Source organism: Danio rerio, chromosome 4 (genome assembly GCF_052040795.2).
Source record: "Danio rerio strain M-AB ecotype USA chromosome 4, GRCz13ab, whole genome shotgun sequence".
NCBI lineage: Eukaryota > Metazoa > Chordata > Actinopteri > Cypriniformes > Danionidae > Danio > Danio rerio.
This window is the reverse complement of record NC_141024.2, coordinates 74,593,153-74,620,060: the sequence shown is the minus strand read 5'-3', so window position 1 is coordinate 74,620,060 and position 26,908 is coordinate 74,593,153. Positions and strand designations below refer to the sequence as shown.

General features: G+C 40.8%; 2 protein-coding genes and 1 pseudogene across 6 annotated transcripts in view; all 3 read left to right on the top strand.

The window, feature by feature from the left end:
* LOC141381860 (NACHT, LRR and PYD domains-containing protein 3-like) overlaps nt 1–26,908 on the top strand; it is a 124,239-nt pseudogene that overhangs the window by 70,192 nt on the left and 27,139 nt on the right. The window lies entirely within an intron of this gene.
* Nucleotides 1–26,908, top strand: part of LOC147845313 (NACHT, LRR and PYD domains-containing protein 3-like) — an 82,561-nt gene that overhangs the window by 28,514 nt on the left and 27,139 nt on the right. The window contains exon 13 of one of the 2 annotated variants that reach the window (XM_088650856.1): nt 25,514–26,316. The exons of the other annotated variant lie outside the window; for it this stretch is intronic. The gene's annotated coding sequence lies outside the window, so the exon portion shown is untranslated. Of the gene's footprint in view, nt 1–25,513; nt 26,317–26,908 lie in introns of those variants that run through there. 2 annotated transcript variants of the gene reach the window in all.
* LOC108183522 (NACHT, LRR and PYD domains-containing protein 3) lies at nt 602–26,098 on the top strand. Of its 3 annotated transcripts, XM_087245772.2 has the most exons (12): nt 5,323–5,364; nt 5,963–6,074; nt 7,094–7,222; nt 9,357–9,592; nt 9,958–10,062; nt 12,247–12,351; nt 14,049–14,153; nt 16,219–18,171; nt 19,228–19,401; nt 23,334–23,507; nt 24,335–24,381; nt 24,940–26,098. In XM_087245772.2, the coding sequence occupies exons 4-12, from the start codon at nt 9,588–9,590 to the stop codon at nt 25,470–25,472; spliced, it is 3,201 nt and encodes a 1,066-aa protein (XP_087101898.1). In that variant the 5' UTR covers nt 5,323–5,364; nt 5,963–6,074; nt 7,094–7,222; nt 9,357–9,587; the 3' UTR covers nt 25,473–26,098. The 3 variants fall into 3 exon arrangements, with proteins under 3 accessions (NP_001431626.1, XP_087101898.1, XP_087101897.1); NM_001444697.1 differs by lacking the exons at nt 5,323–5,364; nt 9,357–9,592 and adding an exon at nt 602–682 and having other exon boundaries at nt 24,940–26,096; XM_087245771.2 differs by lacking the exon at nt 9,357–9,592.

Below are 26,908 nucleotides of genomic sequence, written 5' to 3'. Positions count from 1 at the left end.
TGGGTCAGTTGGTGTTTCTGTGTGGAGTTTGCATGTTCTCCCAGTGTTGCCGTAGGTTTCCTCTAGGTGCTCCGGTAAGTAGGCGGTTCATTCCGCTGTGGTGACCCTTGATAAAAATCAGGGACTAGGCCGAAAAAGAAAATGAATGAATGAACATTTCAGTGAAATTTAAAACTGTTTTGGCTTCAGTTCTGACTAATCTAATGTATAAACACACTTATATTATTGAACAGCATCTGAGAGAAAGTAATAATTCATCAGAGAGATCTGTAAGGGGTGTACTCATTTCCATTTCCATCTGTAATCTTATTTTATTAGTCCAATACTGCTTTAAATATTGTTCAGAGACCTCTTGGATTTTATTTCAAATACCTTTTTCTCTATTCTCATATATGTTTGTAATATATGACACTATATATACTATACTTTTTCAATACTCTTTCAACACACTCGTGCTCAGAGAATCTGCACAGATATCTTCAGCTCCAGTGGTTTGTGTGTCGTCTTCAGGACACGCCCACAGTCAGGAGAGTCTCATGAATATTCATGTCAGTGTCACTCTGTGGAGCCAGTAATATTTCAGGATCTACCTGTAGCTCACACAGGTGTGTTTTAGTGAAGTGAAAGAGTGAAAGAGCTCAGATTGTGTTCCTGCTGCACAAGAGCGTCTGCACTTCTGCATGTGAGTTTAACACTTCTACATTACGCTGATTTGTGGAGATGATGAAGGGTTTATATGTGTGAGTGTGATTTAAATGTCTGATCCTGAAGATCAAATCCTCAAACACAGATTAAACACTGAGTCAAACACGCTCATTTAAACACTGTGTCTAAAAGCTTTATTTTTAATCCCTTTAAAGTGTTTGTGCTCTTCTATATCAGACTGACTCAATAGTGTCCAATAATTCAGCATTAAATATAACTCTAAACATTCAGAGTCACCAAATCAAAAGTAAAGTTAAAGCAGACCTTCAGTTGAACAGGAAGAAAAGCTGCTGAAAACAGGTTTCTTCAAGAGGTGGTTCAGAGTGTTTTTTAAGGATTGGTTGTGTTCATTTATTTTTATTATTAAAATGCTGACTTTCACTACACAAATGACATTTGACCCTTCACTGTCAGCAAACATTTTAACTCAATATCTTAGTTAATATATATAATGTCACTCGACAAACTATATATCATATATTAACTGTGAAATATGTGAGGTGTCAGAAGCAGACCTTCCAGTTGAACAGGAAGAAAAGCTGCTGAAAAACAAGCTGACGATCCTTAAACAACACTGCATTTAACCCTTTACTGTCAGAGTAACTTATTATAACTTAAATATTAAAACAACAACAACTGCACAATAGTCATGAATTGAGTTATAAACGGAGGTAAAGTTGCTTTATATTTGTACATTTGTTCATTTCAGCTGCTTTAAATACTGGCTCTGAAATGGTGCATAAGAATGACTTAAACACAACATCAGCACTGTTTATTTGACTGTGACTATTGTACTTTGATAGTCGTTGGCTGATAATGTGATTTATTGAGGTAAAGTTGGTCTTATATTCACACATTCAGACTTTCTCCTTAATAATATCACTTCAGAAAATGATTCTGTGCTAATTTGAAATAGTAAAATCATATTATATTATTATATAATGACCATCAATATACAATATTAACAGTCAATTAAACAGTGCTAATGTTATGTTGAAGTCATTTGTACGTGCTATTTCAGAGCCAGTATTTAAAATAGCCTGTCATAAGTTGTCACAGTACCAAAACAAACAATTATAAAAACAATTGTAACTCAGTATATGATTTATCTAGTCAGAATTAGCACAGAATAATATTTCTAAAGTGATATTATTAATGACAAAGTCTAAATGTGCGAATATAAAACCAGTTTTAGCTACTTTTAGCTGAAGATGTTTAGTGAACACACAGATGAACTGAGCTTTAATAAACCGACATGTCTGTTCCTCAGACTCTTCTTTTCTCACTGTAAGCGCCTCTTCTTCAATCTTCTCATCTTCACTCTCCAGTTTAACAGGATCCATCTTTCTTCAGTCGATTCAACAGTTGATTTCTTTCTGATCAGTCCAGTATTTTCTGCGTAACTCTGCAAACACTCTTTCTGGGCCAGGATGGTGGAGTTTTTCATCATAATGCTGAATCAGGAGTTGACTGAGTGGGTGTTTGGGTTCAAGTACAATTGTGTATACGGTATCTGGCTTAAGCAGTTCACTATGTCTCAGACAACCACCGACTCTTATAAGTCCAGGAGACGGGTCAAGCTCAGGAGCTAGGGCTAATAATCTACTGTTGGAAAGTAAGGGTTTGTTACTCTTTAATGCATTAAGTTCAGCTGGAAAGCACATGGCTTGTGCCTGCTTCAGGACTCAGTACTCAGCAGCTGCATGGTCTTGGGCACATACTTCTCGTGTTTATTAGTTCGCTTTAACTGCTCTTGTGCTTCATGTTCGACCAACTGATCAAAGCTGTGGTACTGCGAGAATTCTTGCATTATATCAGACTAGTCTATCGTGGTCAGGCTACAAAAGGTTACCCTACTCTCCTCATCAGTAATGTCTAGGACTGATTTTCTTGTATCTTGAGGACAGGTTCTTGAGTCTTGGCACAGAAATGGAGGTCCCTGCTGCCACTGGCTGGGAACTGAGAGCTGCTGAAGGGTTTTGCAGTGGGTTATGTCGTCTGCTGGATTGTTTTCAGTCAGCTCCTGAATCTCTGCGATTCGTGTACCCACAAACACATTATATCTGCAGGAATCGGACTGGATCCAGGACAAGACTGTCCTTGAGTCACTCCATAAATGAACCTTCTGAATGTTCAGTGTCAGTTCCCTTTCTAGAACTTCTGCTAGTTGAGCTCCACTAAGTGCTGCACAAAGTTCCAGCCTGGGTACAGATAGCTGTTGTTTTGGGAACACTCGTGATCTGGCTGTGACAAATGCAACCTCAGCTTGGCCTTGAAGACTCTGTGTTCTCAAATATGCTGCTGAACCATATGCATGACTTGAAGCATCACAGAATATGTGGATGTCTCCTAAGCAGGACTCAGAATCTAGCTGTGTGCTGGTGTAGCACCGTGGTATGGCAATGTTGTTCAGGTGCTGCAGTTCCTTCTCCCATTCTTGCCAGGCTTGCACAAGTTCCATTGGCAGCAATGGGTCATCCCACCCATGTTTTTTTTTTTTATCCCATAACCTTTGAACCAATGCTTTAGCTAGTGTTGTGTAGGGGATTATGTACTCTGTTGGGTCATACTGACTGGCTAAGACTTGGTAGGTACCTCATTGTGGGTATTTGTGGCTCCCTTGGATGAGTTTTGTAACCAAGTGTGTCTGGCAGAGCTAATGTAGACCCATGGTGGACTCAGAAACATCGCGCTACTTTTCAGAAAGCTAAAGCTCATTTTTCTTAGATCTAGCTTATGTAGGAAGGTGAGCAACAGCAGAAGGGATGCTAGAAACCCACCGCCTTTTTCAGTTGATGTTACACTCTGCAGGTAATTGTCCACATAGAAATGTTTCTCCACAGCTGCACGTGTGTCTTCACCTGGAACAGTATTCTCCTGAACATGTTTGAGGACAGCAAATGTTGTGCAGCATGATCTACATGTTATCTTAAATGGCAGAACTCGCCACTCATAGATGCTGACTGGATTATCACAATGCATGTCTCTCCACAGGAATCTAAGAAGCTGTCTTTCTTCTTCGAGCAGCCAAATCTGATCGAATATGCCTTTAATGTCACTCATGATGGCAACAAAATGCTTTCTAAAGTGAAGCAACACTCCTAACAAGGTGGAAGGAAGAGTGGGCCTATGCAGCAGATACTCATTAAGGTTATGGCTTTAATACAGGAAGGAACAATTGTACACTACCATGTGTTTGCCATCATGGTGCCCATATGGTGTGGTATGTACCAGGATTCGTGTGTTTGCTCGATTGCTTTGAGCGATAATTTGATCACATAACCAGATTGCTCCAGCCTTTCAACTTCTTGGTTGCACACCTTTGCCAGTTCTGGGCTCTTGCTGTACTTGCTCCATGGGGTGATCAAGTGGTCATGATCAGAACCTATTAGCAGCTCTGTCTGGGCCTGAGGAAACGCATAAAGAGGCAGTCCTTAAAGATATTTATATTTCTTTCGCAATAGGGCAACTGGATGTGAATGTTTAGCCAGACCCAAATTTGCTGCAGTGAAGGCACTCTTTATTGTGAATCTTTTGTCTGGCTGATATGCTGGAGAAAGAGTAAAAGATACTCTTGAACCATGAATAAATTGGGTGCCACGTCGAACTGTCCTTAACGAAAGCTTCTCTTCCTGTCTATTAGGCTTAAGTTGTTCTGCTGTATCATGAAGCAAGATGGTACGTTCAGACCCATCGTCCAGAATTGCATAAGCCATCAGTGAATGCTCGCCATTGAGTAACAACATTTTACTGATTTTCAACATGACCTGGCTGCCATTTGCTGGCCGATCAAGGTACAGCATCTGACTTTCCTGAGGCATTTCAACTTGCTTCATCTCAGCTGATTTTGTGTTGAGGTCATGTAGGACAGTTAGGTGTTTGCCTTTACAAATTTTACAGATGCCCTTTAACCTGCAGTGAGCAGCTTGATTTTTTCATCCGTACCTCCAGCATCTCTTATTCATCTTAATCCAGATAGTTTTGATTTCACTGGTTAGCTGTGCAAAATTTAGGCACTGATTAAGACAGTGGTGTTTAGTGTCACAGTAATGACAGTATGATTCTTGCCTGGAGTTTGAATTTCTGAGGGGTTTACCACTGGAGTGTTTGAAGACTGCTCTGCACCATGCAAATGGCTGCTGACTGTAAAGTGGGCTTATGCTGGTATAAGGTATAGCTGTCAATCAGTCCCAAACTACCAATAAATCCCTAAACCTTGTCAACATATTGTATAAACACACTTATTGAATATTATTGGACAGCATCCTATTGAAAATAATAATATAGCAGAGAGATCTGTATGAGGTGCACTCATTTATATATAAATCTCCAATCTTATTTTATAGGTTCAACATTACTCTAAATATTCTTCAGAGACCTCTCAGATTTCATCTTAAATACCTTCTCTTAATCTTCCATCAACACACTCGTGCTCAGAGAATCTGCACAGATATCTTCAGCTCCAGTGCTTTGTGTGTTGTCTTCAGGACACGCCCACAGTCAGTAGAATCTCATGAATATTCATGTCAGTGTCACTCTGTGGAGCCAGTAATATTTGAGGATATACCTGTAGATCACACAGGTGTGTTTTAGTGAAGTGAAAGAGTGAAAGAGCTCAGATTGTGTTCCTGCTGCACAAGAGCGTCTGTACTTCTGCATGTGAGTTTAACACTTCTACATTACGCTGATTTGTGGAGATGATGAAGGGTTTATATGTGTGAGTGTGATTTAAATGTCTGATCCTGAAGATCAAATCCTCAAACACAGATTAAACACTGAGTCAAACACGCTCATTTAAACACTGTGTCTAAAAGCTTTATTTTTAATCCCTTTAAAGTGTTTGTGCTCTTCTATATCAGACTGACTCAATAGTGTCCAATAATTCAGCATTAAATATAACTCTAAACATTCAGAGTCACCAAATCAAAAGTAAAGTTAAAGCAGACCGTCAGTTGAACAGGAAGAAAAGCTGCTGAATAACAAGTTTTTTAAAGATTGTTTTTTTTATGGCTTGGTTTTGTTCATTTATTTATTTTTTTATTAAAATGCTGATGTTTACTAAACAAATTACATTTAACCCTTATCTGTCAGCAGACGTTTTGAGTACTAACTAAATGTGTAGTATGTCACTCGACAATGTATATAACATATATTAAATGTGAAATATATGAGGTGTCAGATCAGGGAACTGCATTCATTTGAAGAAGTGTGTATGTAAAGTGTGCTGTTCTTCATCTCAGTATATTGTCATCTCCAGGTGATGGTCAGCGGCTGATTGTTTCCTGAAAGCTCTGCTAATGTCTGCATTGGTGTTTTAGCTGCAGTATGGCAGAGGAGCGAGTAAAGGACTCTCTCTCAGAGAAACACAGGTATTGACTCTGTTTTTACACCATTATTTCAACACTTTCTCTGAACAACAAACACCAACAACAATGCACTTATTTGTGTTGCTATTGCCTGATCAAATGATGGACAAAGCTTCAGTTTACAGCTTCAGCAAATGTGTTAAGATCATTTTAGATTACAGACAGCCTGATCTGGTGTCATATTTACCAGAGCTAAATATGTGTCATCATGTGTGCTGTTTAAAGTCTTGCACAACATCAGAGTTAAAGCTGAGCGCAGAACAAGTTTCAGCTTGTGCTTTAGTACAAATGTGCATGTTAAACTCAGTGTATAGTTCAGTGAAGAGAATTATAAAATGCTTTTGTGTATTTCTATGACAGAAAGTAATGTTTTGTGTTTTATATTCCTCATCAGATTTCTGTGATGAGTTTTTTCTCAACAGGTCACAACATCACAAGGTTTTAAATTAAAATTATGCAGAATGATAAAGCAGCGTGGGTGACACAGTGGTTAGCACTGTCGCCTCATAGCAAGACGGTCATTGGTTCAAGTCCTAGCTGGGTCAGTTGGCCTTTTTGTGTGAGGTTTGCACGCTCTCCTCGTTTTGGCATGGGTTTCCTCCGGGTGCTTCCCCACAGTCCAAACACACAAGATATAGGGGAATTTGATGAACTAAATTAGCCATAGTGTATGTGTGTGTGTGTGTGTGTGTGTGAATGAGTGTGTGGGTGTTTCCCAGTACTGGGTTGCAGCTAGAAGGGCATCTGCTGCATAAAACATGTTGGAATAGTTGGCGATTCATTCTGCTGTGGCGAACTCTGAATAGAGACTAAGCAAAAGGAAAATAAATGAATGAAAAGAGCAGCGCATCCCTCGTCTGTTTACCCATGATTCCTGTGTAGCAGACCTGATCAGACAGACCTTCAGACAACTAGTTAGTGCTGAATTAAACTGAACAAACTCATATTTGTCTGATAATCTCCTGTAAAGTAGACTGAAGTTTGTCCTGCAGTTTATTCCTCTGGTGTGTTTGTGTGTTCAGGGTGAGATCAGGATCACATGTGTCCAGCTCTGTGTTTCTATTGAATGACCGCTTAAAGTTACATCAAAACATCAGCTCAAAAGATCATCTACCAGACCTCAGGGAGGAAACACCATCATCTGCCAAAAGGTATTTAGTCTTTTACATTATTGATCACACAAAACTGTCAATCACTGTCATTCATAACTCTTCTATGATTAACTATTAGGCAGATTTGAAGGTACAAAAATTTGGATAAGTGGTTAGAGCTCTCACTGTTCACCTCACTGTTGGGAGAGGTTTCCCAAGCCTCCACAGGGTTTTCCCCCATCAAGCTTCACTACAGCAGTTAGCCCTTGGGGTGCTGGATTTCATGAGAGAGGCTTGGAAGGACGAGCCTTCTAACAGTAAAAATGAGCTCTGATACATTCTGGACCTGAGGGCAAAACTCCACGCTCTGGGGCGGCTCTCGTCGGACAATTTGCTCAAAAATTGCCTAGTGGCAAGGTCCGTTCATGGACACTCGAAGAGTGGGAAGCTTGATTTTGATCTGATGAAGGAATACTGGCAAATTCAACTTACACCTCTATCCAAGGAATAAATGATTTTTACTACAGCCTTCGGATTACACCAGTGCGTTACGCTTACATTCGGGTTGTTCGAAGCACCGGCTACGTTTCTGTGTTCAATGGACAAAATCCTTGCCTGACACTCTGCGTTTGCTGCTGCCTACCTCAATGGCATCATCATTTTACTAATCATTTACAGCAGCATTTGCAGCATCTGAGGGCAGGGGCGCCTCCAAGGGGTCCCTCGGTAAACTCTGGCCACCCCTGTGGCCACCCCTTTGGCCACCCCAATATAATTTTGCGGTTGACATTATTGATTTAAATGAACTTATAAATTCCCAATATTTAGATAAATAAATAAATACATAAATAAATAAATAAAATGCAGTCACTAAATTATTGTTGGTGTTACTGACGTAGCTCTCCCCCTCTGGTTCAATGCTGGTGAAAGCAAACTGACGCATGCGCGCGGAAAACCATTCCCGCGCGCCTCACGCACTCCTGTGTGAATCCCGGTTGGTTGTTTGCATGCACGCCGACATAATAGGCACCGCTCATGCGCCGTGAAACCGGAGTAACAGCCTTTTGTGCAGAAGTGTCGGCACGCAGCGAGTTTTGAAAGTCGTTTAAAGTTTATATAATATAATGATGATGATGATGATGATGATGTTACTTTCACTAAGCATGCCTTTAAAGCAGAAAGGAGGGATAATGAGTCAGGGAGGTAAGACTTCATAACATGATTTCTCAGCCATGATCTGGTCTAAGACCACAGATAATTCTATAATACATTTTTTGTATTCTTTAGAATTGTCATAATTAATTTTCATGCAAAAGGTTTCTTAAGTGATGTTGGCATATCACTCCAGTTGTTGTTTTCCAGTAATATTTAGGACTGATTTCTGTTATTTATTTAGAATAATAATTGTATATTAATATTAATTGTATTTATTTAGAATAAATATAAATAAATTGTTATATTTATTGAATAACAAATCTAACAATTCAAGAGAGGTGGGGGTGTATAGGGTGGTTCGCCCAGGGTGTCATTTAAACTAGAACCACCACCACCCTCCCCGATCGTCCTTGACAGCACGCACACACCTTCAATAGACAGCAATGGCTATTTAATATTTACCTTAAGCTACAGTATATCAATAGAAGAAGCTGCATTAATAAAATGGTTCAAAAAGCAATATGGATAAATAATATTATTAGGTATAGTGAGTGTGTATAGTAATGCCTTTTGTTCAGTTTGTTCATTTGTTTGGGTAATTAATAAACTCATTATTCTTTCATTCATTTTCTTTTCGGCTTAGTCCCTTTATTAATCCAGGGTCACCACAGCAGAATGAACCGCCAACTTATCTAGCACATTTTTACACAGCGGATGCCCTTCCAGCTGCAACCCATCACTGGGAATAATAAACTCATTAATCTTCATTAATTTTAGACATGGCATATCTCGTATGATGTACAATAAAGGCACGTAAAAAAAAAAGAAGTCATTTATACAGTATATGAAAAGTGTTTTTAAACTAAACATAGATTTTTATTTGGTTTGCACATGTACTTGCTGATATATTTCAAAGAATGAATTGCAATATTTCAAGTAGAATTAATTAAATGAATAAAACTACATTATTTCATTTACCAGAAACAAAAATATAACATTACACTGAATTCATTATTTTTTTTTTGTGTGCCACCCCAAGATTTGGTGCGGCCTCTTCTGGCCACCCCTAAGAAAATTTTCTGGGGGCGCCACTGTCTGAGGGCGGTCAGGACAGTGCTGAGAAACTCTTGGCTCACGGCCAGCCCGAAAAAGTGTGCAATTGGGCAAGTGGAAGTCAGGTATCTGGTCTTCCACTTGGAACACAGGCAGGTGCGGCCCCAGATTGACAAAACTGCAGCAGTTCCAACCTTTCCGAGACCAAAGACTAGAAATGAGGTGAGACAGTTCTTGGAGCCGGCGGGATATTATGGGCGTTTCATCCCTAACTATTCGGCCCTCATCATCATGTTAACTAATCTCACTAAAAAGGGAGAGCCAGATACTGTACAATGGTCAGAGCGGTGCCAACAGGTGTGTGTGCTGCTTGAGCTGAAAAAAGAAAAATTATTACAATATGTTTGCAATTACCTGCATTGCCGACCCTGCCTTCCTCTTTCAACATATCCCAAACCTCACAGCATAATAAATGATTTGATCTCTATTTTGATCTGAAACTTTACACATTAAAGATTTATCTTACGTCTTGGCAAACACTTTGAGGTTGTGATGCTCCTTTTCTTCTGGTGTGTTTGTGTTGGCAGTGTGAGATCAGGATCATGTGTGTCCAGCTCTGTGTCTCTGAAGAGTGACGTGTCAAAAGGTAAACCACCAGACCTCAGAGAGAAAACACCATCATCTGTCAAAAGGTATTTAGTGTTCTACATTATTGGACACACAAAAACTGTCAATTACTGCCATTCATAACACTTCTATTATTACCTATTAGCAGGGCTTTAGATTAACACCCGCCAAATGCTGGTAGATTTCAGCTTTGGCGGGTTGGACAGACACCTCCTATAGCCACTTTGCCTGGTTGAAAATAATTTTTAAATTGTGCTTTTCTTAAAAGCAGGGTTCGACTATAAGAAAGACCCAATATGCCTGCAAATGTGATCTTGAATAGAGAAACAGCACGACTAACAAAAAAAAAAAAAAAAATTCCATTCGCGCGAACAGAAGAAAGCAGATGAATACCGAATGAGAGGATAATCACTTGCGCTAACAGCTGATGTAATGCGTGCGACTGTTTAAAGCGCGTGCGCACTCCAGTTTCCTTCCATGAAGCACGCGTGCCTGGAACTCAACTATGACCGGATCTCTATCAAATAGTCAGGCAAAAAAGTAATGCTAATGCACACACGGTCTTGCTGCTTTCAAGAGCTCCAAATATGTCTTTTTGTTAGCAGCAGCGGTTGCTTTCGCTTTAAACAGATTATTATTTGGCCTTAACCGTGTGATCATCCTTTCATTATCACATAGTATATTTTTCTCCAGCTTTCTTTTTCTTAAGGTTATTTTTGTTTATTTGGTTTAATTGTCATTTTTTTAGAACAACATTTGTTTTAATATGAGATTAACTCTCCATTTATGTGTAGGTAACTGGTGATCTGAGAGACCTTTAGTGAGGACAGATTACTGTGCATATTTTTGATACATGACAATATTTATTATTTTAAAATGTTTATTTAAAAAATATTTTTTAAAAGTCAATTGTTTTTCTTAGTTTTTTTAAACGTTTTTTTTATATACATAAAAAAGTATAGTATACTGCTATATTTAGCTTGTTTGATGCATTTTAAATTTGTGGCTAAGATATTATTTTTGTTTGGTGTGGTCAGAAATAAATTAGGTAAATCCTTAATTTTGAGTTCTGAAAAGTCATGTGGAATACAAACTAATTTCAGTATAACACTATAAAACCATGACCCATTTGCTCATACACGACACACAAAATGTGAAATGAATCAGGAGGCAGGTGGACAAAACACAAAATCTAAATTAAGTAATTTTATGTTAAAGTCATATTTATGCATTTAAAATATTTTCCCAACAACAAAATTGTGGCTAGTGAAAATGCAGAGTGGCTGGTAATTTTGGTAGAAGAATCCCACAGTGACTGGCAGAGACCGATTGACAGACAGCTCCATCTGGTTCTGTGTGGAATATTGTGAAGTTAATGCTGTGACTAAATTTGATGCGTATTTGATGCTGTGCATTGATGAGTTACTCGATCGGCTAGGTGCTGCTTGCTTTTATCGACACTGGATTTGATGAAGGAATACTGGCAAATTCAACTTACGCCTCTATCCAAGGAAATGCTTTTTACTAATCCTTTGGATTACACCAGTGCATTATGCTTCCTTTCGGGTGGTTTGAAGCACTGGCTCCATTTCAGTGTTTAATGGACAAAATTCTTGCCTGACACTCTGCATTTGCTGCTGCCTACCTCGATGGCATCATCATTTTAGTAATCATTTACAGCGGCATTTGCAGCATATGAGGGCGTCCTGACAACACTGAGACACTCTGGGCTCACGACCAGCCCAAAGAAGTGTGCAATTGTGCAAGTGGAGGTCAGATATCTGGGCTTCCGCTTTGGACAAAGGCAGGTGCAGCCCCAAATTGACAAAACTGCAGCATTTGCAACCCTTTCTGAGACCTAAGACCAAAAGTGAGGTGAGACAGTTGTTGGAGCCGGCGGGATATTATGGGCGTTTCATCCCTAACTATTCGGCCCTCATCAGCATGTTAACTAAACTCACTAAAAAGGGAGAGCCAGATACTGTACAATGGTCAGAGCAGTTCTAACAGGTGTGTGTGCTGCTTGAGCTGAAAAAAAAGAAAAAGAAATAGAAATAAAATGTTGCACTCACCTGCATTGCTGACCCTGCCTTCTTCTTTCAACATATCATAATACCTCACAACTGTCTAATAAATGATTTGATCACTATTTTGATCTGAAACTTTACACACAAAAGAGTTATCTTCTACCTTGTAAAACACCTTGAGGTTGTGACGCTCCTTCTCCTCTGGTGTGTTTGTGTGTTCAGTGTGAGATCAGGATCATGTGTGTCCAGCTCTGTGTCTCTGAAGAGTGACGGGTCAATAGGTCATCCACCAGACCTCAGAGAGGAAACACCATCATCAGTCAAAAGGTATTTTGTGTTTAACATTATTGATCACACTAAACTGTCAATCACTGTCATTCATAACACTTCTATTATTAACTATTAGGCAAATTTGAAAGTAAAAAAAAATGGATAAGTGGTTAAAGCCCTCACTGTTCATGGTGGGAGAGGTTCCCCAAGCCTCCATGGGGTTTTCCCCCTTTGAGCTTCCCTACGGCAGACAGCCCCGAGAGGTGCTGGATGTCATGAGAGAGGCTTGGAAGGACGAGCCTTCTAACAGTAAAAAATAGCTCCAATACATTCTGAATCTGCAAGCAAAACCCCACGCTCTGGGCACTAAATTATGACAATTTGCACCAGGAAATAAAGTGCTTGTATTGCTGCCATCATCCAGCTCAAAATCACTTGCCAAGTGGCAAAGACCGTTCGTGATCACTCAATGAGTGAGGGAGCTTGATTTTAAAGTGGTGCAGATAGACAGGGGTGGGGCACGCCACATTTACCATCAAAATTCATTAAAGCTGTGGCAGGATCCAAAGGTGGTGATGCTGGCGACGGTAGTTAGATGGTAGTGATAGCTCACTAACATCGGGTGCCACCAGCAGGAATTCGCAGATGTGTTCATACCCCTGCCCGGACGAACCGAATCTGATTCAGCACCTTATTGAGACCACACCGGGTGTTGTAGTTAGAACACGTCAATACAAGTTGCCTGAACACACACAAAAAAAAGTGGTTTAGGAAAAATTGAAGATGCTGGATATGAGGGTGGTAGAAGAATCCCACAGTGACTGGCAGAGACCGATGGACGGACAGCTCCATCTGGTTCTGTGTGGATTTTTGTAAAGGAAATGCTGTGACTAAATTTGATGCGTATTTGATGCTGTGCATTGATGAGTTACTTGATCAGCTAGGTGCTGCTCGCTTTCATCGACATAGGATTTGATGAAGGAATACTGGCAAATTCAACTTACGCCTCTATCCAAGGAATAAATGATTTTTACTACACCCTTTGGATTACACCAGTGCGTTACACTTCCTTTTGGGTGGTTTGAAGCACCGGCTCCATTTCAGTGTTTAATGGACAAAATTCTTGCCTGACACTCTACGTTTTCTGCTGCCTACCTCGATGGAATCATCATTTTAGTAATCATTTACAGCGGCATTTGCAGCATATGAGGGCGTCCTGACAACACTGAGACACTCTGGGCTCACGACCAACCCGAAGAAGTGTGCAATTGGGCAAGTGGAGGTCAGATATCTGGGCTTCCGCTTGGGACACAGGCAGGTGCGGCCCCAAATTGACAAAACTGCAGCATTTGCAACCCTTTCCAAGACCCAAGACCAAGAATGAGGTTAGACAGTTCTTGGAGCTAGCCGGATATTATAATTGTTTCATCCCTAATTATTCGACCCTCATCAGCATGTTAACTAAACTCTCTAAAAAGGGAGAGCCAGATACTGTACAATGGTCAGAGCAGTTCTAACAGGTGTGTGTGCTGCTTGAGCTGAAAAAAAAGAAAAAGAAATAAAATGTTTGCACTCACCTACATTGCCGACCCTGCCTTCTTCTTTCAACATATCATAATACCTCACAACTGTCTAATTAAGGGTTTGATCACTATTTTGATCTGAAACTTTACACATTAAAGATTTATCTTACATCTTGAAAAACATCTTGAGGTTGTGACGCTCCTTCTCCTCTGGTGTGTTTGTGTGTTCAGTGTGAGATCAGGATCATGTGTGTCCAGCTCTGTGTCTCTGAAGAGTGATGGGTCAATAGGTCATCCACCAGACCTCAGAGAGGAAACACCATCATCTGCCAGAAGGTATTTTGTGTTCTACATTATTGATCTCACATGGACTGTATTTCAGTATTCATCAGGACATTTTTATTTTACTTTAACAAAACTTTAATGGGCACTTATGATGAAACTTATTTTTTGTTTGCACAGAACTGTGTGTGGGTTTAGTGTGTCCATGTTATTATTCCTGATGTTAAACTAGGATCCAAATCTCTCCTCTTTTGAGACCCACCACAACGTGATGTAGGAGTGCGGTTTCCCTGCCGACCAAATTGATCGACAGCCGTGTATTAACATGTCTCCTTAGTAACGCATATAATCATATCAACAAGACAAAGCAACTGGGATAAAAGGATCTGTTCAGCTCTCTGTGATCATCAATCTTCATCACATGTGATCCAGAATGAGTTTTACAGGTTTAAAACATTTCTAAAACAGTGCATTTTAGTAATAAAGTAAGTTAAAGACGGTAAAATAACTCTATTTACTTCACCACAGCCGCATGTCAGTACAATTATAAAAGAATATGCTTCAATACAGGTTTGTGGATGTTAATTATTTTTTTTTTGTACATTAACATAAAATATATCCATATAGCAGCGGATATTAAACTGTATCCTGTCACATTTACAGGACAAAAAACAGTACAAAGTTAAATGCACTGTGCGTGCGTGTGTGTGTCTGTGTGTGGGTGAACTTTGTAACAACAATGTGTGTGACTCATCGTAGCAGAAAGGCTTGAATTAACTTAAACCCAAATGTATCAAATAATCATTGGGAAAGTTCTTGCTGTAGTGTTTCTCACAAACATTACGTAAAATCTGCTTCCTTCATGTCTGTCTGTGTGCTGTTTATCTGACGCAGCCGATGCGGAGACTGAGGCACACACTGACAGGCACGTGGGAATGGTGGGCGGGGAGAACTAGCTAATTATGCATAAAGGCACAGGCCACAGATATAGCTACAGTGTGTTCAGAGCTGAAAATTCTTTTATTCTGAATGATCTAATAAATAATCTGATGGGTGTTTTGTGCTGAAACTTAACTAACACATTCTGGAGGCACAAAAGTTTTTGAAAAAGAGGTAAAATAGGTGCCCTTTAAAGGCACAATGCGTAAGATTATTTCCATTAAAATGTCCAGAAAACACTAAAATCGTGTCATATAAATCTTCTGACTTGGATTTGTTTAGAATGTATTCAGCAATTGTCCTGATAAGGACAGATATCTGACTATTAAATGTTCCCTTACTGTTTGTGACTTTAAAAATTGCATCTGAAGAACTCTGGAAGTATAATGTCCTCTTTGTAACAGTGAGTTTGAAATTAAGAGACAGAATATCCATCTGCTGAATCTAATAAAGAAAAATACAAATGTCAATGTGAAGATCAGAGCGAAAACAAAACAATCCAAGAAACAGAGAGACAGAGATGCAAACACAACAGGGCACATTTATAAATCCAACACTGAAACAAGGGCAGATCTGGACACAAAAATCAACTTATCAAATCAACAAGGTTCATGTGCGATTTATGAAACATTCATATGCAGACAGTCCCATCACACAGATGATCTTTATATGTTGATATAAAGTGTCGACTGAAAACAGTCATGATTTGAACATCAAGCCCTTAAATATTTATGTTTTAGTTGCCTTTAACTTCTCACAGAGAGAGAGAGAGAGAGAGAGAGAGAGAGAGAGAGCACAGATCAGTAATGTGAAAGTGAAAGTAATTAACACATCAGCTTCAGCTTAGAAGTTTAGACAAACCAACAGTAGCGGTAATGTGAAAATAATGAGCTCATAACCTTCTTAAAAATCATAAAGAAATCTTACCACGAAAATTTGGCCACCTTAGGATTTTATGCAGTATATACATAAATCTTCGATATTAAACTTATCAAATGTTCCATGTTTAGAAACATGTGTAAACCACTTCCCATGTAAACCTGAATATTGAATTAAATGAAAAACTTTCATTGCAGGAGACACATGAGTGAGAGCAGGAGGCTGGGATTCACATATTCAGAAGAGTATTGAGCTATAAGGCATAACCATGGGGTGTACTTATTGATTCCTTGTGTTGTAGTTGTTCCTGCAGTGTGGATGGAGATGATCAGACTGGAGACCTGCAGCAGGATTCACTCCAACCAGAACATGATGAACTTCAGAGAGTCAAAGAGCAGCACAAAACCAGCATGAAGAACAAGTATGAGAGATTATTTGAGGGAATCAACCATGGAGAGACTCAAACCCTCCTGAACAGCATCTACACACAGCTCTACATCATAGAAGGAGAGAGTGAAGGAGTGAATGAAGAACATGAGGTTTTACAGATGGAGAAAAGAGCCAGAACAAAACCCTCACAACACACTCCAGTCTACTGCAATGACATCTTTAAAGCCTCAGCTGGAGCAGGACATGAGGAGAAGATCAAGAAGGAGAAAGCCCAGATCAAGACTGTTCTCACTAAAGGCATCGCTGGAATCGGGAAAACCGTCTCTGTGCAGAAGTTCATTCTGGACTGGGCCGAGGGAAAAGACCATCAGGATGTAGATTTCATGTTTGTGCTTCCATTTCGAGAGCTGAACTTGATCAGAGATCATCAGTACAGTCTTCACAGACTTCTGCTGGACTTTCATCCTGAACTTGAAGATCTGGAGCCCAAGATTTATGAGCAGTGTAGAGTTGTGTTCATCTTTGATGGTCTGGATGAAAGCAGAATCACACTCAACTTTTCAGATGAGGAGAAAGTTTGTGCTGTGACTGAATCTTCATCAGTGGCTGTGTTGATGCGGAGCCTCCTGAAAGGAGATCTGCTTCCCTCTGCTCTCATCTGGATCACCTCCAGACCAGCAGCAGCCCATCAGATCCCCTCCAGATACATCCACCGTCTGACAGAGATTCAGGGATTCACTGAGCCTCAGAAGGAGGAATATTTCAGGAAGAGAATCAGCGACGAGCATCAAGCCGGCAGAATCATCTCCCATATCAGAAGAGCAAGAAGCCTCCAGATCATGTGCCACATACCCGTCTTCTGCTGGATCTCCTCCACTGTGCTTCAGAAGCTCCTGGAAGAAGATGTGAGTGCAGAAATCCCTCAAACTCTGACTGAGATGTACATCCACTTCCTGCTGATTCAGATCAACATGAGGAAGCAGAAGTATGAAGAGAGAGATCCAGAGAAACTCCTGCAGTCCAACAGAGGAGTGATCCTCAAACTTGCTGAAGTGGCTTTCAGACAGCTGATGAAGGGCAATGTGATGTTCTATGAGGAGGACCTGATTGAGAGCGGCATAGACGTCACTGACGCCTCGGTGTATTCTGGGATCTGCACTGAGATCTTCAAGGAGGAATCTGTGATTCATCAGAGGAAAGTCTACAGCTTCATCCATCTCAGCTTTCAGGAGTTTCTGGCTGCTTTCTTTGTGTTTTACTGCCATTTAACAAAGAAGAGGAAACTACTGAAGGTGTTTTTACAATATTCATATGATCAATATCTACAGTCCAGCTCTGAGAAGTCTCTGTATGATCTGCTCAGTTCAGCAGTAGTTAAAGCTGTCAGGAGTAGTAATGGTCATCTGGATCTGTTCCTGCGGTTCCTGCTGGGCGTCTCACTGGAGTCCAATCAGAGACTCTTCCAGGATCTGCTGACACACACAGAGGAGAGTTCAGAGAACATCAGGAGAATCACACAGTTCATTAAAGACATGATCAAGAGAGATAAACATCTCTCAGGTAAAAGACCCATCAGACGGTTCCAGAAGAAGACAGATGACCCTCTCTCAGCTGAAAGATCCATCAATCTGTTCCTCTGTCTGCTGGAGGTGAAAGATCAGACTCTGGCCAGAGAGATTCAGGAGTTTGTGAAATCAGACAAACACTCAGAGGAGAAACTCTCTCCTGCTCACTGCTCAACAATCTCCTACATGATTGAGATGTCAGAGGAGCCGCTGGATGAGTTAGACTTTAATAAATTCAACACATCAGATGAGGGAAGACGGAGACTGACAGCAGCTGTGAGAAACTGCAGAAGAGCTCTGTGAGTATTCATTGATTGATCACAGAAGACACACATCAGTCTGCACTGAAGACTCAGATCAGTTTAGTGAATCACTGCCCTGCTTTAACAGAAAATCTTTAGCTGGCCATATCGTCCCCCTGTGAGATCGCTGATACACCATATTACTGCATGGGGACGCGGCGGCAGTGTTCTGTTTCCTTATTTGCTCATTTATTTCAGCATTTCTAAACGTATTTAACAAACTTTTCTTGACTTTTTACTCACACAAACAACATTTGTACTTATTTAATAATCTACTTCATTTGCTTTACAGTTTATCCTGGAAAATAACTCAAATCCCTGTAAATCCCTGTGCTCCTGCAGCTGAATAGGACATTTGTTGATGTGTATTTGCTCAAATCTAACACAGTGTTGCTCTTGGATAATTGTGTGTGTTTTCTGATCAGAGAAATAGTGTAATTTTAGACACAGTATTGCCGTCTCGCCGCAGACATGCCTCTAATATTACATTTACTGTAGGCCTAAACACTAAACTTTACACTGAGCTCAGTAAAATGCTCTCTGATTAGTTATTAATAATCTGTTCAATAATTCAGTACAGTCATATGAATGGGGAAATACATCTTTAGTTTAGTTTAATGTACTTTCAATAAATAAATAAATAAATAAAAAGAAGATGTGTTTAAATAAAATAATATTCTTGTTCCTCCTAATGCAAGACAATGCTGGACCTCATGTGTCTGGAGTGTGTCAGCAATTCCTGCAGTTCACTACAGCTTTGAGTGTGACTCCTAATCCAGTCCTCCATGGGTTAATACATTTGATTTCCAGTGATCATGTCTGTGTGATTTTGTTGTCAGCACATTCAACTGTGTAAAGAACAAAGTATTTAATAAGAATATTTCAGTCATTCAGATCTAGGATGTGTTATTTTAGTGTTCTCTTTATTGTTTGAGCAGTATATATATATAGTTTATTTCCAGTGTTGCTTTTATCACTGTAGACTGAACTCATGAACACTCAACACTGCTCATTTCTCACTGATGATTGTGTTGCTGTTTGTCCTCTACACAGACTACAGCGCTGTGAACTCACTGTTGAGTGCTGTGAGAGTTTGTCTTCAGCTCTACAATCCTCAAACTGTGTGCTGAGAGAGCTGGACCTGAGTAACAATGACCTGCAGGATTCAGGAGTGAAGCTTCTCTCTGATGGACTGAAGAGTCAACACTGTAAACTGGACACACTGAGGTAAATGATTCTCCACTCTACAGATACAGTTTCATATTGGGTTACCTGATGTGGAGCTCCATTCAGTGGATTGACAGAAGAAACAAAACATTTACAGGGTTGTGATTTTAATCATAGCTTTAATAATGTATGTTCATTTATAAATATATTTAAAAGCTTTACGTAGTCTATTATGAAATGTTGCACTTTCAGAGCTTCTCTTTTTCCAATATACCCAAATGTGACTTAAAGTTAAAGGAATCAGTTTATTTTAAGGATCTTTATAATGAATTACCTCTGAATTATTTATTCATATTTTATATTTTTATATTTAGATCTGTTGTGTCCTGGTGAAGTTTAGACATGCTCTGCTGTTTGTTCAGTTTGCAGTTTCTTCTAAACATATAAAAGTCTCACGACACTCTTAATATTATCTAAACCAGTGCTCCACAACCTTTTTCTAACTGCGGACCGGTCAACGTGAATCCACTGTGTACTCATATGGAACTTTATTAGCACATTGCTCCAACATTACAATGCTATTATAACATTAGGAAGTAATAACTTTATTAACACATTGCTCCAACAATATAACATATTATAACATCAGTAACGCTAAATCAATGGGAGCCCTGAGCTTGTTTCTTTGCAACGAGATGGTCCATAGAAGGAAGATTGCTGGAAAGAGCGCGTGCACGTCTAGAACGTGCTGACGAGAGACGTCTGCTTTAGCCAATCAGAACAGTCAGACGTATTCACGTCCGCGCGGTTTATGAGAATTAAAGCCTTTGAATATTTTTCCAGACACATTTAGCTGCTAGAAATTAGTCACATAACGTTTATATGTTCCCTTTAATGCCAACCGTATAAATAATTATCGATAAGATGCTTATGATAAGCCGTTATTTGTTTACCTTCAAGCTTTGCATGTGCCTGTGAAACAGCCCGTGGGCGCCAGCACACACACATACAGTATCATGTACATCTCGACATGCGAAAGTGTTTCTCAAACTCCTTTAACAGTGAAGACTGGTGATCGTGCAGCAGCTTGGTGAGTGAGGGCGCAGGCTCAGTCTCACACAAAATCCACGCTAATGTTTGAAACACGTCCAATATGCCTCTGTTCACACGCCGTCCCCACAAATCCAGTTTAAATGCAGCTTCTTTATCTGCCAACTTAAAGATAATTCATTCTTGTTCAGCCCCGTACTGATTGATCCACGCACCAGCACCCGCCTGGGGGTTGAAGACCACTGATCTAAACCACTACAATAATATGAAGACACACTATAAGCCTGTATTCAGCAGTTTACTGTAAGAGACCTGGTGAACTGATGTATTTACTACACATGCATCTGAAAATAACCCTGATTACTCATTCACATGAAGCAATATATTGACTGAAGATCTTCTGTCAGAAAGGCTGTGTGTGAAGGAGAGTCAGCGCTCATGATTATTGATCAGGTGTTTCTCAGCTGACAGAATAAAAGTCCCCTAATGCTCCATCAGTGTGAATGTGACTGTCAGGCTGGTGAAAGAGACATTAAGAGAGCGGCTTTGTGTTTGTTTTAGTTTATTTACATCATCGTCCACAATATAATATACAAATGAAGATCAGGTCATGTTCTGTTGCTCTTTATACAGTAAAGTTTGATCTACAAGCTGAAGTTGGTGACTGTCAGGGCTGTAGTACTCGAGTCCAGACTCAAGACGTTTCTTTCTATAGTCTAGGACTCTCTAATATTCAGACATGAACTTGGTCCAGCAATAGTCATTGGTTGAGTGTGTTTGTCTGAAAACAGGAAACATCACTGTTAAATCCACTGTGAGTCTAGAATGGGCACTGACACTCTCGTGTGATACGCTTCCCTGCTGAAAAATCCAGTTTGAACCAGCCTAGGCTGGTTGGCTGTTTTTAGCTGTTTGACCAGGCTGGTTTTAGAGGGGTTTTGGCCATTTCCAGGCTGGTTTAAGCTGGACATAGCTGGTTTTGGCTGGGCTCCCGGCCTGCCTAGGCTGGTTAAGCTAGTTTTAGCTGGATTTAGCTGGTCATTTTCCTGCCTGACCAGCTAAGACCAGGCTGGAAATGGCTGGAAACCAATCTGGAAATGGCCAAAAACCCTCTAAAACCAGCCTGGTCAAACAGCTAAGACCAGCCAAGGCTGGTTCAAGCTGGATTTTTCAGTAGGGTTGTCTGTCAATATGAGTGCCCTGGTCACTCAGACACATGTGGGACACCGCTCTGTTTCTTAAGACTCCTGGCGGCTAAAGCTAAACTAATAGAGCTGATGTTTAGCTGAGAGCTAGCTAACGTTAACTGCTAGTGTGTTCCATCCTAAACATAAGAGTTAGCATTCGCACTGGTTAGAAAGCAGTGAAGGTGATATAATATAATGTATGTCTGATATCTGCACATTTAGGGAGCATCTTTAAAGTCTGGACACCTGATTAGGGCTGGGCGATGTGGATTTGAGTAGATCAGGTTAGATTAGATTAGATAATCCACATTATTGAGGAAAGATAATCTAGTGAAGTGATCAAGTAAATGTCGGCCCAGTCTGTAAGTGTAGATGGTCTAGTAATAACACGACACTTCCCTTTAGATTGTAGAAGAATGCATATGCTAAAGCTTTATTTCATGTGTCAGTCGCTCCATCTCACCCACAGGAACAGGCTGACAGACATCTAGAATGACTTTAACACACAAATCAAGCAAACAAAGCTCCAGACATGTGAAGGAGAGATCGGGCCTTTTGCTCATGAGTATAATCTGAGGTTTAGACCCCCTCACACGCTTTGGAGAGGAATGTGTGAGTGAAAGAGAAAGCGGATGGCCAATCATGAGCTGCGGCCTCAACACATTACACACATATTAGTCTGAGCACTGGCTAGACAGTATCTATAGGCTGTATCATATTTGCTTGTCCACAGTTTTACTAGTTAATAAATGCGTCTTGATGATGCTGTGATGTAGGGCTGGACGAGAGTGTGAAGCTGCATTGAGTTTGTGCTGGCCATCCTCCAAGATAAGCAGCTCAGCATCTGTCTGTTGCTCTGTCCCGCCTGGGTGTTTTGGTCATTCAGAGGAGTTCACCAGCGCTTCTGTCTTCTCCAGTTATTCCTCTTCAGAGATCGTGTGTGTGTGTGTGTGTGTGTGTGTGTGTGTGTGTGTGTGTGTGTGTGTGTGCGTGTGTGTGGACATGTCTCATGACAGATGTGAGGGGAGAGACGAGATTATCAGACATCAGGATATCTTTAAAGGCGATTATTAATAAATATTGTCTGACATCTCCCAGTGTAGCAGCCCTTCAGCTTTCAATAAATAGGCAGAGAGTTTTGACGGGGGCATTTAAAATAGTTTATTTGGATGCAATAAAGTTCATCACATAAATCATCATTTTCTCAGTTCTTTGTTGTAAACACCAAAGCATCAAAAGACCAAAAGCACCGTAAAACTAGAGAAAACAAACGAACAACATAGAAAAATAAACAACAAACATTTACAAAACATCTAACATTTTCCAAATAAATCAAACAATAAACAAAACATCCCTCGCTCTGCTTGCCGAAGGGACACTAAAAGCTCAAGACATTCTTCCGAGCTGTACCTGTTAGCTCGTGAACAAACGTGAATTGCTCTTACTCTGCTTTGTCTCACTTGAATCCTATTAGTCTAGAGCGCCCTCCTGTGGTGACTTCAATTATATATAATAACACGTGTAACATGTGTCATGCTCTGTACACTTCTACAGGTGATGTCGAGTCCTTGTTGAGTGTGTGTGTGTGTGTGTGTGTTTGCTGATGCGAGGGCTCAATCAATAAGGAGAGCTGATCAGGATGTGTGTGTTCATCACTGCTGTTGACATGAGCAGAAACAGCAGTCAGCATCTTCACAACACAAAGAGATGTGTGATTGTCCAACTGTGTGATGTGGACTATTGCTGTGTTTGTAGATTGTCTGGCTGTATGGTGACAGAGGAAGGCTGTGGTTTTCTGTCTTCAGCTCTGACTTCAAACCCCTCACACCTGAGAGAGCTGGATCTGAGCTACAATCATCCAGGAGATTCAGGAGTCAAGCTGCTCTCTGAACAACTGGAGGATCCAAACTACACACTGGACAAACTCAAGTATGTGGAGCAGCACTGGCCTTGTGCTTTTACACTGAATGGCTTTAAAAAGACACTAGAAAGCTCTTTTGTGATCAGCTTCAGTTTTCTGTGAGGGTTATGGGGTGAGGACAGACAGAAGATACAGCTTGTAGAGTATTCCAGTCATGTCTATGAAGAGCAAATCATTGAGTGTGAAATGAATCTCCTCTGTAAATGTTGGAGTGTATTGGCTCAGTTACAGTGACATTAAGCGGGACACACTGTACAGTTTCAGCATTTGAGCTGAGCAGAGAAACTTCTTCCTCCATTTCTGCTGAAGAATCCTACAATATCAGGTCAGGAATAGGGTTGGGGATTGAAGATGGATTCAGATTCTGGAATCAGACACTTGGATTAATGTTCAGACTCTTGTTCTAAAATCAACATCTGGATTCCTCTTCTCTGTGCACACATGTGTATTTTTCACTTGCTAATCTGTCAGGAACTTGGGCGCTGGCGAGCAGCTTTAATAATCTGAACATAGTTTAGAGATGGACTGCAACATGTGCTCAAAGGCTGCATGTGCTGAAGAACGATGGCAAAGCTAAGTGTGATCACTGTAATAAATGAATGTTGCAGCAGGGTGTCTCCATCAACATGAGCAGTATCTGCGCTCGCTTCACCAACAGCAGAGGAAAAGAACGCACTGTGTTACATTCATTGTGCATCCCGGCTCAACCAACAAGTGTTGTGTGTTTTAGCTCAAGAGTTTGGAGCGTGTAGCTGAGCGGCTCAGTGCTAGCTTTAGCTTATTAGCTGAGGGGGAAACTAAACAGCTCATTCTCTCCATCTGTGTGTGTTTACAGTCTGGATCATGGAGGACACACGAGGATTACAGCAGGACCACGCAAATGTAGGACTACACACACACACACACACACACACACACACACATCACACATGCATACATACTCTCTCACACACATGCACACACACACACACACACATGCACACACACTCACACAAACACACACTCATTCTCGCACACACACACACACACACACACACACAAACAGACACTCACACATGGGCACACACAGTCTCTCTCTCACACACTTGCACACACACACACACACACTCTCTCTCTCTCACACACACACATACACAAACTCACTTACACACACACACACTTTCTCTCTCTCTCACACACACACACACACATACACAAACTCACTTACACACACACACGCACACAAGCAGACACTCACACATGGGCACACACAGTCTCTCTCTCTCACACACACACACACACACGCACACTCTCCCTCTCTCTGTCTCGCACACACACAAACATACTCTCACACACACACGCACATACACACACACCTCACACACACCCACACACACACACGCTCTCTCTCCGTCACACACACACAGCTGTGGTTGTAAATGTGTGTGTTCTTGTGTTCAGATGTCTGTTTCCTCACTCTGGATCCAAACACAGCAAACACTCGACTCATTCTGTCTGAGGAGAACAGAGAGGTGAAGAGTGTGAGAGAGAATCAGCCGTATCCTGATCATCCACACAGATTTGATGATTATCTTCAGGTGTTGTGCAGAGAGAGTGTGTGTGGACGCTGTTACTGGGAGATTGACTGGAGTGGAGATGCTGATGGTGTGGATATATCAGTGTCATATAAGAGCATCAGGAGGAAGGGAGGAGATCTTCAGTGTGTGTTTGGATTTAATGCTCAGTCCTGGAGTTTGTTCTGCTCTTCCTCCAGTTTCATATTCTGGCACAATTACACACACACTGATCTCCCAGTGAAGGCGCTCAGCAGGAGAATAGGAGTGTTTGTGGATCACAGTGCAGGAACTCTGATCTTCTACAACATCTATAGAGACACAATGAGCCTCATCCACTCAGTCCAGACCACATTCACTGAGCCGCTCTGTGCTGGGTTTAGGATTTATTATCCTGGATCATCAGTGAAACTGAGCTGAAGACTGACGAGAGATTTACCCAGAATCCTCTGCAGGAGCAGACAGCAGCAGTGTGTGTGTGTGTGTGTGTGTGTGTGTGTGTGTGTGTGTGTGTTTGTGTGTGTTTGTGTGTGTTTGTGTGTGTGTGTTTGAGAAAGAGTGTGTGTGTGTGTGTGTGCTCGTACGCATGTGTTCACTACTGTGTGTGTGTGTGTGTGTGTGTGGGAGAAAGAGAGAGGGTTTGTGTGTGTGTGTGTGTGTGTGTGTGTGTGTGTGAGAGAGAGAGAGAGAGAGAGAGTGTGCATGTGTGTGAGAGAAAGAGGGTTTGTGTGTGTGTGTTTGTGAGTGAGTGCGTGCGTGCATGCGTGCGTGTGTGTGTAAGAGAGAGAGAGAGAGAGAGTGTGCTTGTGTGTGTGTGTGTGTGTGTGTGTGTGTGTGAGAGAGAGAGAGTGTGTGCGTAGGAGAGTGTGTGTGTAAGAGAAAGAGTGTGTGTGTGTGCGCAGGTTTACTATTGTTTGTGCATGTGTGTGCGTGTTCACTGCTGTGTGTGTGTGTCTGTGTGTCTGTGTGTGTGTGTGTCACCATTCACACTCAACAACAGTCACTGCATTTGTCAAGTTACAGTCATTAAATCCTCAACACTTCTAGATGTTCTCCTGTGTTTAATAATAGATGCAGTGTTTTGTTCATGTCTTTGTTGATTTCATTTCTCCTAGAAACACAGATTGCTCATTTTGCTCGGTCAATAAGAACTGAATTAGTGGACATTTGTATTTCTGCATTTGCTTTACTGAAAACCTCAAATAAAAACCTGTTTTGAACAGAAATGAGGCATTGGTGAAAATAAAACAGTCAGGATATGAAACAGTGGAGAAAGTCTCGTACACTCTGTAAAACAATGAACAATAGTTTCTCTCTCTGGACAAAATGGACACGTCTCACTGATATTAGGGCTCATTTGTGTTCACAGCTACAGCAGCATGTAATATTCTCCACTGCAAGTGTCCTCCTCTTCTCATCAATGCTGCTTTATAGATCATTCTCCATTCTGCTTTCATGACTTCTTCTACTGCCAGTGTGTTTCTCCATACCGTGTCAGTTCTGTCTTTTAAAATGTGCTCGTTATTTATTTCCACAATATCTCTGTCAAATATTTCACCTTCGGCTGAACTAACATCAGCACTTTCATTAAAACACAGCGATGGACTATTATCCCCAACATCTCCAACAACAGCTTCAATTCTGATATCAGGGAAAACTCCTCGTCATCTGGGATAAAAAGATCCCGACTAGAACTCTCCAGCAGTGTTTTTCATTCAACATCACACTCAGTTTATCTCAGAGTTCCTGTGCAAACCTTACTGATCCTATTCCCATACATTTAGCAAGATTCACTCAGTCCAGTGTCTGCTTCGTCAACAATGTCTCTCAATCGTGGCATTGTTTTGGATACTGAT

Bases quoted from the DNA above. Each gene is read 5' to 3' on its own strand.
- LOC108183522 (XM_087245771.2), top strand. From the start codon at position 6,031: ATGGCAGAGGAGCGAGTAAAGGACTCTCTCTCAGAGAAACACAG. The intron at 18,172-19,227 runs GTGAGTATTCAT...TCCTCTACACAG, and splicing joins AGAAACTGCAGAAGAGCTCT to ACTACAGCGCTGTGAACTCA. The intron at 24,382-24,939 runs GTAGGACTACAC...TCTTGTGTTCAG, and splicing joins TACAGCAGGACCACGCAAAT to ATGTCTGTTTCCTCACTCTG.